We start from the raw sequence: 12,402 nt of genomic DNA, 5'->3' as shown, positions 1-12,402 counted from the left end.
AAGAACTATTTCGATCGGTGACTTCTATAAAATAGTATAATGAAAAAATTGCATAGAAAACTCAATTTTCTCAGTCGAATCGAATTTTCACAAGCAAAACGGTATAGATATTAGGAAATTTCTTTCCATCACTCTCCTATTTCCAGACGGTGCAGGGCAAATGAGCCCCGTAATGGACTTCCCTTCTTGGCGGTACAGGAAATTATGACTTATATGATTCATGTCTTAAATTGCCTTTATTTCAATTCAGTTATTAATATAATATATACTAGTCGTCTATTGATCACGAGGAGCATTGTTTCTTTTTTGCGATACGGATCATATAGATTCCGTATATAAAATCGTTACATTTCTGGACCGCGTAGGATTTTTCACTGCACTATGTTGATTTATCCTGTAAAGATTCAATTACTGTTTATTTTATTGGATATATACATTTCTTATAATGCGAGTAACAAGAATATTAACTTGGTAACAGTCATTTATTCGGTAATATATGCCACAGTAGAACTCCATTTAACTAATAATTATAAATTGTATCAATTTGTCTGATAGATTATATTGAACTGTATCTAATCAATATGTCTAGTAGATAATGCCGTGCAGTTTGTGATTAAATATTTTTTCACATTCAATCAATTTCTTCTCAACTATTTGTAAACAAAGTAGAGATAGACTTCTATTAGATTGTATTCTGTTTCTATATTTGCCAGTAATTCTCTGTAATTCTAACTTATCTCAGTGTGTGTCCGATAATGTTTAATTTTGCCTTATGTACTTAATTACGGATGGTACATACCGGTCTTTTCACATCCTCGCGCTAAAGCAGAAAGCTATCTTTTGTGACAAAAGTTTGGAATGTAAAAGTGTCAGTAAGCTATAATTACACATTTTCTATTATTTCGCAGCATAACCTAGGGAAAAGTACATATCCTGAACATACACTATACCCTCTATTATAACCAACGACTTTATGGACAATTGAAGAAGCGTTGTCACTAAAATATTATAAAGCGCAATCTGCAATGATTCAGTATTATTCTGCTACATCATGATATAAAGTGTAATAATCAAATCAGTCATATTTTGCGAAAAAATTTTAAAATTACAGGTCAACTGATAATTGTATAATCAACTACGATCAGCAATTGTAATAGAAATTATGGAAATTTTTAATTACAAAGTTATCCGATGTCTTTCGTAAATTAATTAGTGGTTATGCACTGGTCATGTGACGGCCTACGGGTCGATTATTTCGGTTTGTAAGTGAAAATAACTGAATTAATCAAATACATGTACGTGACAACGTAAGTGAAAGAGAACTCTATTTCCTCTGTATGCAATATGCTTTCTTCCCATTACAATACAAAAAATCTACAGAAACAAGATTTCTTATTATTTAATATTATTTAATACTAAATCAGTTTCGTTATTTTCACATATTTGAAATCACAATTTTCAAGTATTTAGGATTACGATTTTAAATTATGTTTGACATCTAAATATTTATTTCTCCCGAGAAGGAAATCGCTATGACATTCGTTGAGCTTCGCCAATAGTAAAATATATATAAATTATCACAAGCATTCATAAATCTTTAGCTTCGTTTAACCAGCAGCAGTGGTAGTTTTTCGAATGTTGAGATATAATCCTCCTAAAGCTGTCGTGGTGAGTCCTTTGGGATCTAGAGTTACTGGAGTTTTTGTTTTTTCACAAGGTGAAACTTCGTAGTCCTTCAATACCTGTACAACTCCAAGTTTGGATTGCATGAGTCCCAATCGCATACCTGAAACGAAAAGTGAAAGATTAAGATTAAAAGTGACAGCGAACAGAATGTTTAAAAATACAAGTTGGTACTCGTATCTTTCTTATAATGCCAGTAACACGAGTAGAAACATAGTAACAATCATCTATTTTGGAGTGTATGCCACAGTAGAATTCCATTTATCTAATAATCATAAACTGTATCAATTTATCTGATCGCAGAATGTGGTAAACTATATCCAATTATTATGTCTAGTGGGTAATGCAGTAGAATGTGTTATTAAATATTTATTCACATTCAGTCAGTTTCTTCTCAAGTAGTTGTAAGCAAAGGAGATAAACTTCTCTTACATTGTATTCTCCCGTTTTCAAATTTTCTAGTCATCCTCTATAATTGTAACTCACCTCAGCATATAACCGGTGATGTTTAATTTTACCGTATGCACGTTCTCGAGTCAAAAGAGCTTTGAAAGCAAAGAGGTGCAGATTCCTTAATACATAGGTTCGTATATAATAATGCACCTTTTATAATTATTTAATACATGTTTTCTATATGTACGTACAAATTTTCTACTTTATTTGTAAGAGAATGAATTTTTAATTAAGTATGATACGAACGAGTCTTTTCATATCGTGGTATCAAAACAGAAAGTTATTTTTTTTTATGAGTATTTGGTTTATGTAAGTACTAATTATCCCGAATTACGCACAAAGAAATTATCTAGTATATTTTCGCATGTCATCGAGTATACGTGTTTAAAATAATTTCATCATCCGTCCGCTATCAAAAATTACAAACCACGATATTTTGCATAACTGAATAATTATAAATTGCAATATATCGGTATTATTCCCTTGCATAATGATAGAAAGTGCAGTAAAAAATGCAGTCACATTTTACGAATAAATTTTACGAGGTACAAGTCAACAGATAATTTTGTAACCAATTATAATTAAAATACCTGAGATTAGTAAAATCAATAAAACGTGTCATTAAAAAGTCAGGAATCTTAACTCGTACCAAAAGTTATGGAAATATCCAATTACAAAGTTTTCCACCATATATGAATATATCACAAATACATATTCACAAAATGCATTCATACATATGATATTCGAAATTTAACATTCAATATGCAAATTTCCAACAACTGCATATGCAAAAATGTCTTCAGCGCAAAAACTTCTATCTTATCTGTGCAAAAATATCATATGCCAATAAGTATATTCTACATGATAAACAACTATTACACAAGAGAGATACATATGTGTACTAAAAGATACGCATAATTTAGACGTCAAATCCAGCCTTGTTTCCTAGAATATGATCTTTCATTCAATAGGCAATGAATCAGCGAGTCATACAAACATTCGGATGTTTGAAAGTGTAAAGATTGCACTTGCGAAGTGCATGTGTAAAGATTGGTCACGAGTGTAATGAAAGATATTTGTGACTATATCATGATCTACTGATAAAAGTCATAAAGTCATGTGACTACCGTAACAAAGTGCTGTAAATAAGATCACATTGCGTTTACGTTTTTACGTCCTACGTAAAAAAATAAATACCTTATCGTTAATAATATGGGACCTGTTTAAAGAAACGAATACTGATCACGACATTTATGTACCTATGTCCTAAATGTATAAATTTCTGCACATATGTGTATTTCATTTCGATTCATTTAACACTATTTTCATACTTATGCCATCGACAGTTCTAACGTTAATGATATTGGAAAATATTTTGAAAAATTTTACTAACCAATGCAGACGTGGGGTCCCTCGCCAAAGGGAAAGTAGACGAAATTTGGCCTGGCATTTTTGGCTTCGTCGGTAAATCGAAGTGGATCGTATTTTTCCGGATTTGGAAAATACCGCGGATCGTAGTGCGAACCCATCATCGAAATGAATATTGGGGTACCTTTCTCTAGCACCAGATCGGAATTAGGCATTTTGTAATCAGCAAGAGTAACTCGATCCAAGAATGCCAGAGGTGGATATTTACGAAGAGTTTCCGAAATAACCATATCGAGATATGGTAACGTCATAACCTGTGAAAAAATTATATTTACCATTATGTTTACAATTACGTTATAACATTCCTCATATGCTATTCATTTTTCTCTCGCGTGTTTCTAAATTAATATCTTTGTAGTTGCCGTACCATATCGTATGTGATTTTGCCATCAGTTTTCGCCAAAGCATCGTGAATCTCTGCCCTAAGTGTCTTCTGTACATCTGGGTTCATTGCAAGTTCGTGCAGTGTGAAAGACATGGTAGTAGAAGATGTTTCGAAACCACCAGTAAAAAATATGGCTGCTTGTGATACTAAATCGTCACCCTCGAATTCTGAGACATGCAAATTAATCATACGCAAAAGTTCAGCAAAACGATCTAATATATTTAGTACAATTGGAAACTAACTTGAAAGCGAATTAGCCAATATAGATATCTGGGCATAATTTTCAATTTGTAATATGAATATAATTATATTGAAAGAAGTAGTCGCGTTATTTTTCGTCTGTTTCACTGGGAATTCACGAAATAAGGATATGAATGAAATCGTAATTCATAGAGCATGTTGTTCGAAATTTTTGTTTTTTGATGATAAATAAATAATTTCATTAATAGAAATTAGTAAAATATTGCAGCAAATACATACTGTAATCCTTCAGACTTTCGTCGTTCTTATGTTTCTCCCTCATCTCGATCAGCAAATCGATGAGATCATTTCTCTTTTGACCCGAATTGATTCGTTGTTCAATCATATCCCAGAAAATAGATCGGAGGAAGTTAGTCGCTTTTTTTCCAAAGAACTTCGGTTTAAGATACTTGACTAATCCAGGGAAAAAGAATATAGTAAGGAATTCCATGTTACGATGGAAATCATAATCGAAAATCTTCCTGCCATATTCACGAAACGGTGCTTTTGGATTCTCCAACGAATCTACTTTTAAGCCGAACGCAGTGCTACCGATCATATCGGTAGTGAAATTCGCGCAAATATCCTTGAACTCGATTACTTTTCCTTCGCCTGAAACAGATATCAGATTTCTTATCGTGTGTTTGGCGCTATTGTATTTTTAATCAAAATACAATAATTGTAAAATTTAAAGTCCATCGCACCACAGAGCATTGACTTTTAATTTTGTTAAACATTTCTATTGAATAAGAATTATTCTTTTAAAAATATATATTGATCTAACAACAGTTTCTCATGAAATACGGCTTACCCTCCAAATGCAACGAATCGAGATGCTTTGCAAGATCGTCGGCGACCGTCAGCATTAACTCGTACATTTTCTTCAACTTGCCCGAGGTAAAAATCGGTGTTAATTTTGTTCTGAGAGATTTCCATTCTGGATTTTTCATCATGAACACATTTGCATATCCAAGACGATCATTTTTCTTATCTGCAGTCGCGTATCTATCAGCGAAATAGTTGAAGTCCTTCACTAGGACGTGCTTCACGAGTTCTGGATCGCGAACTAAAAGGTAAGGTTTGTCGAAGATGTAGAATCCCAAGAAAGGTAAACCTTCGCCGTAATTGTATAGATCCCTGACAAATTCTGAGGCTGATGTTCTTGACAGAATACAATCCATGAAGTTGCCTACGAAGGGCGTGGGTGCAAGCTCTTTCACGCCTCGTTTCGACCAGTAGTTGAATTTCCGAGTCACGAACAGATAAGCGCAAACCATTAGGGACGATAGGATGAGGATGCCATCCAGTCCCCAGTATGGCGTTAACAGAGCCATTTTCTATGAATCTTACAAATAAAAAACATGTTGTTAGTGTCAAAAAATAATACTCGTATTTATTATGCGTTCATGAACTACAGATTTTCATGCATTCATGGGAAGTTGGAAAGCATGAAAGTGTATGAAATGTACAGAATATATAAATATCTCAAGTATAGCACTCGCTGTAATATTCTATTTAATATGTGCAAAAGAAATCTTTGTTTACGTTTAATTTCGTTCTTACAAATAGGAAATTGTATAAATATCTGAAGGTCTGTTAGCATATGATTAGTCTAACATGTTGTTTGTCTCTGGTTTAATAAGATCATTGATGGAAATCCTTTTGAAATCTTCCGCTCTTTTATTTAGGAATTTTGAAAATTATTGAAGTTACGACAAAATTTATTTTATCAATTATTAATGTATTATGGTCACGTTTTTTCTGATGTTTTTATAAAAGAGACATAATACACTGGTATAATCCTGCTATTTCCCTGAACGCAATTATCTATTATTTGATCAGTTAATAACTTCTTGAGATGTTGAATAAACACAGCGTTAGAAAAGACATAGTTTATTCAAATGGGGGCATAGTTGCAAGGTAAATATAAATTAGTTTTTCAAGAAGAATCATTTCAGTGTAAGTCTAATGATTGTATCCGCGATTGATCTGTATGATCGTTCGGATTTGGTGCAATCTGCTTTCGTTTCCACGTATATGCCTATTACTAAAAGACTAAACAATCAAATTTCAGTGTAATTAAGAAAATATTGTTCGATTAAACTGAGTAAATTATTCAGGAAAGAAAGGAAAAGGTAAGAAATTACAGTATACATAACACCATGAATCAGAGTTGAGGTCACATTTGAATTTAATTTACAAAAAAAAAAGAACGAAAATTGTCAGTAAATAATAGAAAATTAGAAGAAATAGTTTAATTCTGCCGTATATTTTACAGTGAAGTATACAGTACGTACCACTATCAAACGAATACTTCAGTTGTCACAAGCACTATAATGTAATAGCAAGTATCTAATTCACATTTCCGCGAAAGGAGAAAATCTTTCCGCAGTTTGCAATCTATGTTAATAAAATGATCTTTGCATAGTCAGCTGTCACGATATATATGCAAGATCTGCATGCTCCCCTTCCTAAGAAATTTATTGTTGAATCATCTATTGCTGATATAATGCATAATGGCATAACAAACACTTTAGTTTCCGTAGTAAGATCTTTAGATAAAAGTGAGAACTTTAATAGCGTGGTTGTAAATCTGTCGAAACACTACGAGACCCCGCGGCATTTTTCTTCGCGAATCTTCAAACAACGGTTGTTTGGCCTTATTATACTTGTACATATAAAGCCATACACACTGATGATGCACGTACATCGTGGTTGAGGATAATGAAAACATTGTTTTAATAGTATCAGATCTCCGATATTCATTTTAAATGGATTAGAGTATACAATATATAATACAATATAATAATAATATAAAAGTAATAGAAATAATAATAATAATATAAAAATATATAATCAACTATAAAGTATAGTAAAATAACTAATATAGAACTTATGAAACATAGACGAAGCGATAATCTCGTAATGACCTGTTGTCTTATGACCTCTTATTATGTTATTTTATATCATTTTATGTCATGACGTGTTTTAGAACTATGTGAAATAATCGAAGATTTATTGAATTTATGTCGAACGAGTAGAAACTAAGTTGTATAGCGGCAAAAAGAAAATTAACTACTAGATCATACTGTTGCCGCATAATTCAAGGTGGATTTTTTTCCTTGCCTTGAATTAAAGAGTTTAATTAATCCTGTTTTTTTATTTGTTGACGGAATGATGAACGGATGACAAATACTGATTAAAGAGATAAATTAGCGATAAAGTTATTTTAAAAAAAATACGTTAATAAATATCGGAGCCTGCTTTGTTTAATATTAAAGCTATATCTTCTTGCTTATCTTCTAATGTAAAATCCGTTTTTCTTAATATTATACAATGTCTTACGGAAGAAAAAAGAGAAGCAAGTTTATATAATCACAACGTTTATTTATCACGTTATATAACAAATTAATGAATATATAAATGAAAAACTATGTTTAATATTACTCATATGCATAGAGCTTAATATTGTGACTTTTGCGACTGTTTTATTCATTAACGGATGTCGACGTTAGCAAAATTATTATGTACATGTCATGTTCATTTGAATAATGACTAGTTACGTTTCTTGTACTTGAAATTGTAAAAGTATAAATTAAGTTTTCGTGTGTGGATTTAGAAGTCACTTGGACGTACACGTGTTTATCGTAATATCATCGTAATATCGTAATTAGGGTTGATATAATATATATATTAACAATAAACGCAAATAATAGATAAAACTATCATGAAGTTTAATTTACTTCATTTAATTCGTAGTCATGATTAGACTACAAATGTTTATGCAAAGTTATATTTTCAAAAGTTTTACTTATTAAAACTTATGACGTCTACTTAATTTATATGTGTTATCAAGTAAATTTTGTAATCTTGTAATGTAAGATTATTATCAATTAAAACAAAATTTAATACAATGGAAGCTCGATTGTCGGAATACTGATTGATAGATCGAACGATTACCAAAATATCGATTAATGGAAAATTTGGAGATCATTTTTAGAGACTTATTTTCAAAAAATTTGGAAACGAGAGTGGAAAATGAAAGACATTTTAATCATTTTATTCGAAAGATTTGGCTCTTGAATGAAAATAAAGTCAGCCAATTATCTGAGAAGATGGATCCAAACAATATGCATCATAATTGGACAAACGAGATCAAGAGTCATCTCTGGTTAATTAGCAGAGTAAAATAACAATCAGGATCATAATTTTTAAAGAATTTTTGATAAATAAAATCCGTATTACCAATCTCGAATAATACATACTATATGTCTGTCGTACAATACTTAAAAGTGTTCGTAAAATGTGCAGTGGTAATTTTCTGATTAAATATTCAAACATACTTAAAACTTAACTAAAAACTTAACGTACGAGTTACTGGAAATTTCAGACGTTTCCACGATCGGCTGTTCATCCAATAGAAAATTACACAGCACACTAAGATCATAAATACCAACTTGTTAATTAACTCGTCTTTGACTAGCAAGTTTCATTACCTGTTAAAACTCAGAACATTTCCACGACCAAATGCTTGTTCGACAGAAAACTGTAGTTAAGTGCCAAAAATAGCAACCATAATTGCTTAACCCTTTAATCTACAACTACGGGCCTAGCCCGTAGTAGATTATCGGACCGAACGTAAATCGGCCCAAAATTCTCGAACGTAAATCGTAGGTGAAGAGGTTAATAGATCTGTTAATTTCTTATCTTAGAATGGTCTTTAAAACTAATTTCATATGACACGAGAGATTTCGGCGAAATATTACCAAATATCTTTGATAACATATCTAAAAAGAAAAGGAGATTCATGTTTTATTTCATTTGAAGTCGGAATTTATCTTTAATATCTTCATTAGAAAATTATTTTAAATCTAAAAATTGAACATTTGTCGAGATCTTAATGTTAATTTCGTCGATTCATCGTCGATACTTCAATTACGAAATTATTCTAAACGTAAGATCGCAAATTAGCCAAAATTTTAACAATTACTTTGTTTCGTTTGAAGTTTTGCAGCGTAGTTACTACGGTACGTGATCGTTATAATCAACGATAAAAGAGTCTCGAGTCAAAAATTGTACAAGATTTTCTCAACTCGCTAAGAACCTCGATCGTTTCCACGATCGACTGTTCGACTCGAGGGAGAAATTGGTGCAAAACGCCTGAAACCACGGCAAGTTGACACGCGCATGGTAGAAAATAATTACGGCGTTCTTCGATGGCGACTTCGTTCTTCGAACGAAGTTTCCATCCTCTACCATCGTCTTACAATTTCTCGACAAACTGCGTATATCGTTTGCCAGCCGTAACTCGTCGTGACTCGGAAATTACGGTTCGTGATACGTTTGAAAATCGGCATGCATATACACGCGTGCAACAATCTCTGTACGACACGCTCGCGATTTCTGTTCGACGACCAAACCTCTCATTACGCTACCCCGTGTGTGGCGTGGCGTGCATCGTACAGGGAAAATCTTAGCACGCATATCTGCTTGGTCGTTGGAGTAAAAACGAGGGTATCGTACAGTTTCAGCTTTTGACGTGGGAAACGACCTCACTAGCAACATAGTAAACAGTGTTCGCAAGGGCTACGTGCACGATAACAGAGATGAAATGCATGGGTTTGGAAAGTCGTGAGAGTAGACGATGACGATCAGATGACAGATAAAATTACTATGGATTAACGATGCGTGGAACCAAACGATCGCCTTGGACAATTTTCCTTCTGATTGATTTAAAATCGATCTGCTAAAGTTTTTAAGAGAAATTGCAAGGCGGGTTAACTCATTAAGTGGTGAAATAACAGTACAAGTTGCATAGACGTAACATCGCTAGAAGACGCAATTAAAGTAAGTCACGTACAAGGTTCTCGTAAATTGCGAATTTATCGAGCAGAAATGCGATTCACTATAAAACGATGAATTAAAAATAAAGAAAGTATTTGCACTTTTACACGTGTTCAGACTTTTTTGCACGTTGCATTTCGTTCGTCCATTTCCTTCCGCCAAGTGTGTTCACGCGACCTGTTCCGAGCAGAAATTGGCATACCTACACGCGAATCACCGGCGAACGCTCCAGGCTCTGCAACTCTTCGCTATAATAAGCCCCACAAGTGTATACATTGTACGTGAATGTGCATGGTTACGTGTAAGCATTTTCTACAGTGAGAAAACGTCGTCCTCGAGATTGTAGACGATCGTCCGGCCAATTTTCTAGACATTATCATCCAGCGACAATGATCCTTGTAATCGATGCTTGTTTTCCATCTTCGATTGGTCAATTGGACGAAAGTTTGTGAAGCGAAACGCTGACTGAATCGAACCATGGATTTCAAGCATGGATCGAAGAACGTTGAGATAAGGATACTTTATACTTAACTACTTTAACGACTAGGAAAATGTATTAGGGAATTTCTGGATTTTTTTCTACGATACCGATAGGTAAAAATTGTTGTGCATCGGTATAGGAAAAGGAAGGAAACGACAAATACGAAAATGGTGTCGGTAACGAGATATGTTTTCAGTAGGTAAGGTTCTGCGGAATTCGTTTCCTCCTTCTACAGGTTGAATAGTTCTTTTGACAATCCATAGGTGGCGGAAAAGAATAGTTCAAGAATTTTTCAAATCGCTATCGCCCAATACCTTTTCTTTTTAGATTTTTTATTATCGAGACGAATTAATTTAAATTTGTTATTAATTTGTTTCTATTATTAAAAAATATTAAACAACTGCTAATTCGATACTAATGATTATTTATATGATATTTATTATGAACGAGGAAGAGGAAGATAAGGAAGCGTTATTATCAAAAATTTTTCTAATTTTATGATATCTTTTATACTTATATCACCACTGCTATAAAAAATCGTGATTTCTATCAATCGTGAACAATTGAAATGTAAGTAACAGTGCAGCGGAACGATTTTAAATTAAAAACACATTAGAACGTACTCTTATGTAAGTATCTATTTTACTTCGAAGTAAAATCGACGATACGATGCGACTTACTGTATAAATATACATACGAAATATTATTCTCAGTTCTAACTATGACAATTATAAAATTATTTTGATCTAATAGCTTCTATATTTGATATTCTCTGATAGTTTCAGCAAGGCACACTGTAATATTTTTATATCGTGTTTTAACGTTTGAAACATAAATGTACATTTTTTAAATACACGGAACTATATATAAATTCTTGTTAAGATAAAGATTTTGATATCAACTATCAGCATTACCTACTGCGTCTTCTATTATCGTTAATATCAAACGTTCCAGTATTTTTAAATACTGTTAATCAACGTTAACAAAGTTTATCCTTTCATCAAAAGTTTCCCTAAATGAAAAATTCCCAAACTTCCACAACTTTTCGTTCAAACCGTTCGAATAGAAAGTGAACGCAGAAACCATTTCTTTTTCTTTTCATTCTAGCCGAAACCGTTTCCCGAATAAGGTTCGAATCCTTTTTTCCCTGTGGAGCGGGCCCGAAGTAGGAGGCGCGGATTACACGGTATCGCAGTCCGGTCGTCTCATGAATTAGGCATCGGACAAGTTAATGAAAGTTTTCCCGGGCCATTACGCCTAATAATAGAGCAGACCGCCGCTGTCTTCTTCGGGGCCGACGATGGAAGCCCCGAAACCGCGTGCGCGTATATCCACAGGACGCGCACGGCGATGAACAGAGACGGAGCGAAATAAAATTGCTAACTTAAATAACTCGCGGTTGATTATAATTTTCGACGGTGCTCGGGCCTCAGCACAAATACTTTACGACCGTACTCGGCATACGGAATAAGGTGATACACGTAAATTATAGTTATTTCGCGTCTGGCCCTATTACGCGCGCGTGTAATAGGCGCGACCGATGCGTGTAATTATTATGGTAAACTTTACCGCTGGCGATCGGCCTATCGCGCCTCGCTTTCGCGCTTTCTCGTCCGGTTACGCGTCACATCGTAGATACACTACCGGCTCGTAAATATATGGACATCTTGCATACTTTTGTTATACAGTTTTTAACCGTCGAATTAAGGCCACTTTAGATTTTCGACGTTTTTCATTGTTCTAGCAAGATCGAAAGGCGCGACAGAATTCTAAGAAGAAAGTTTATTATACAGTGGCTCGTGCATGTGATGCGTCTTTATAGAGTCAGATATTTTCATTGCTCTAAAGCATCGATACTGAACGGATACATTCAAAAGCCACTTATTTT

The 12,402-nt window shown here is 33.6% G+C and overlaps 1 protein-coding gene across 2 annotated transcripts; it reads right to left on the bottom strand.

Moving 5' to 3' along the window:
• Positions 1-1,591: 1,591 nt before the first annotated feature.
• Positions 1,592-6,640, bottom strand: LOC138185028 (cytochrome P450 6k1-like). Of its 2 annotated transcripts, none has more exons than XM_069123617.1 (6): positions 6,487-6,640; positions 5,001-5,534; positions 4,430-4,801; positions 3,932-4,116; positions 3,530-3,818; positions 1,592-1,786 (listed from the first exon to the last, which is right to left on the bottom strand). In XM_069123617.1, exons 2-6 carry the CDS (start codon positions 5,521-5,523, stop codon positions 1,608-1,610), a joined length of 1,548 nt encoding a protein of 515 aa, XP_068979718.1. In that variant the 5' UTR covers positions 5,524-5,534; positions 6,487-6,640; the 3' UTR covers positions 1,592-1,607. The 2 variants fall into 2 exon arrangements, with proteins under 2 accessions (XP_068979718.1, XP_068979720.1); XM_069123619.1 differs by having other exon boundaries at positions 5,001-5,526; positions 6,487-6,613.
• Positions 6,641-12,402: the final 5,762 nt, after the last annotated feature.

This window comes from Bombus flavifrons, chromosome 11, assembly GCF_040668555.2.
Source record: "Bombus flavifrons isolate JBK064 chromosome 11, iyBomFlav1_principal, whole genome shotgun sequence".
In the NCBI taxonomy this organism is placed as follows: domain Eukaryota; kingdom Metazoa; phylum Arthropoda; class Insecta; order Hymenoptera; family Apidae; genus Bombus; species Bombus flavifrons.
This window is presented reverse-complemented; position numbering and strand designations above follow the sequence as displayed.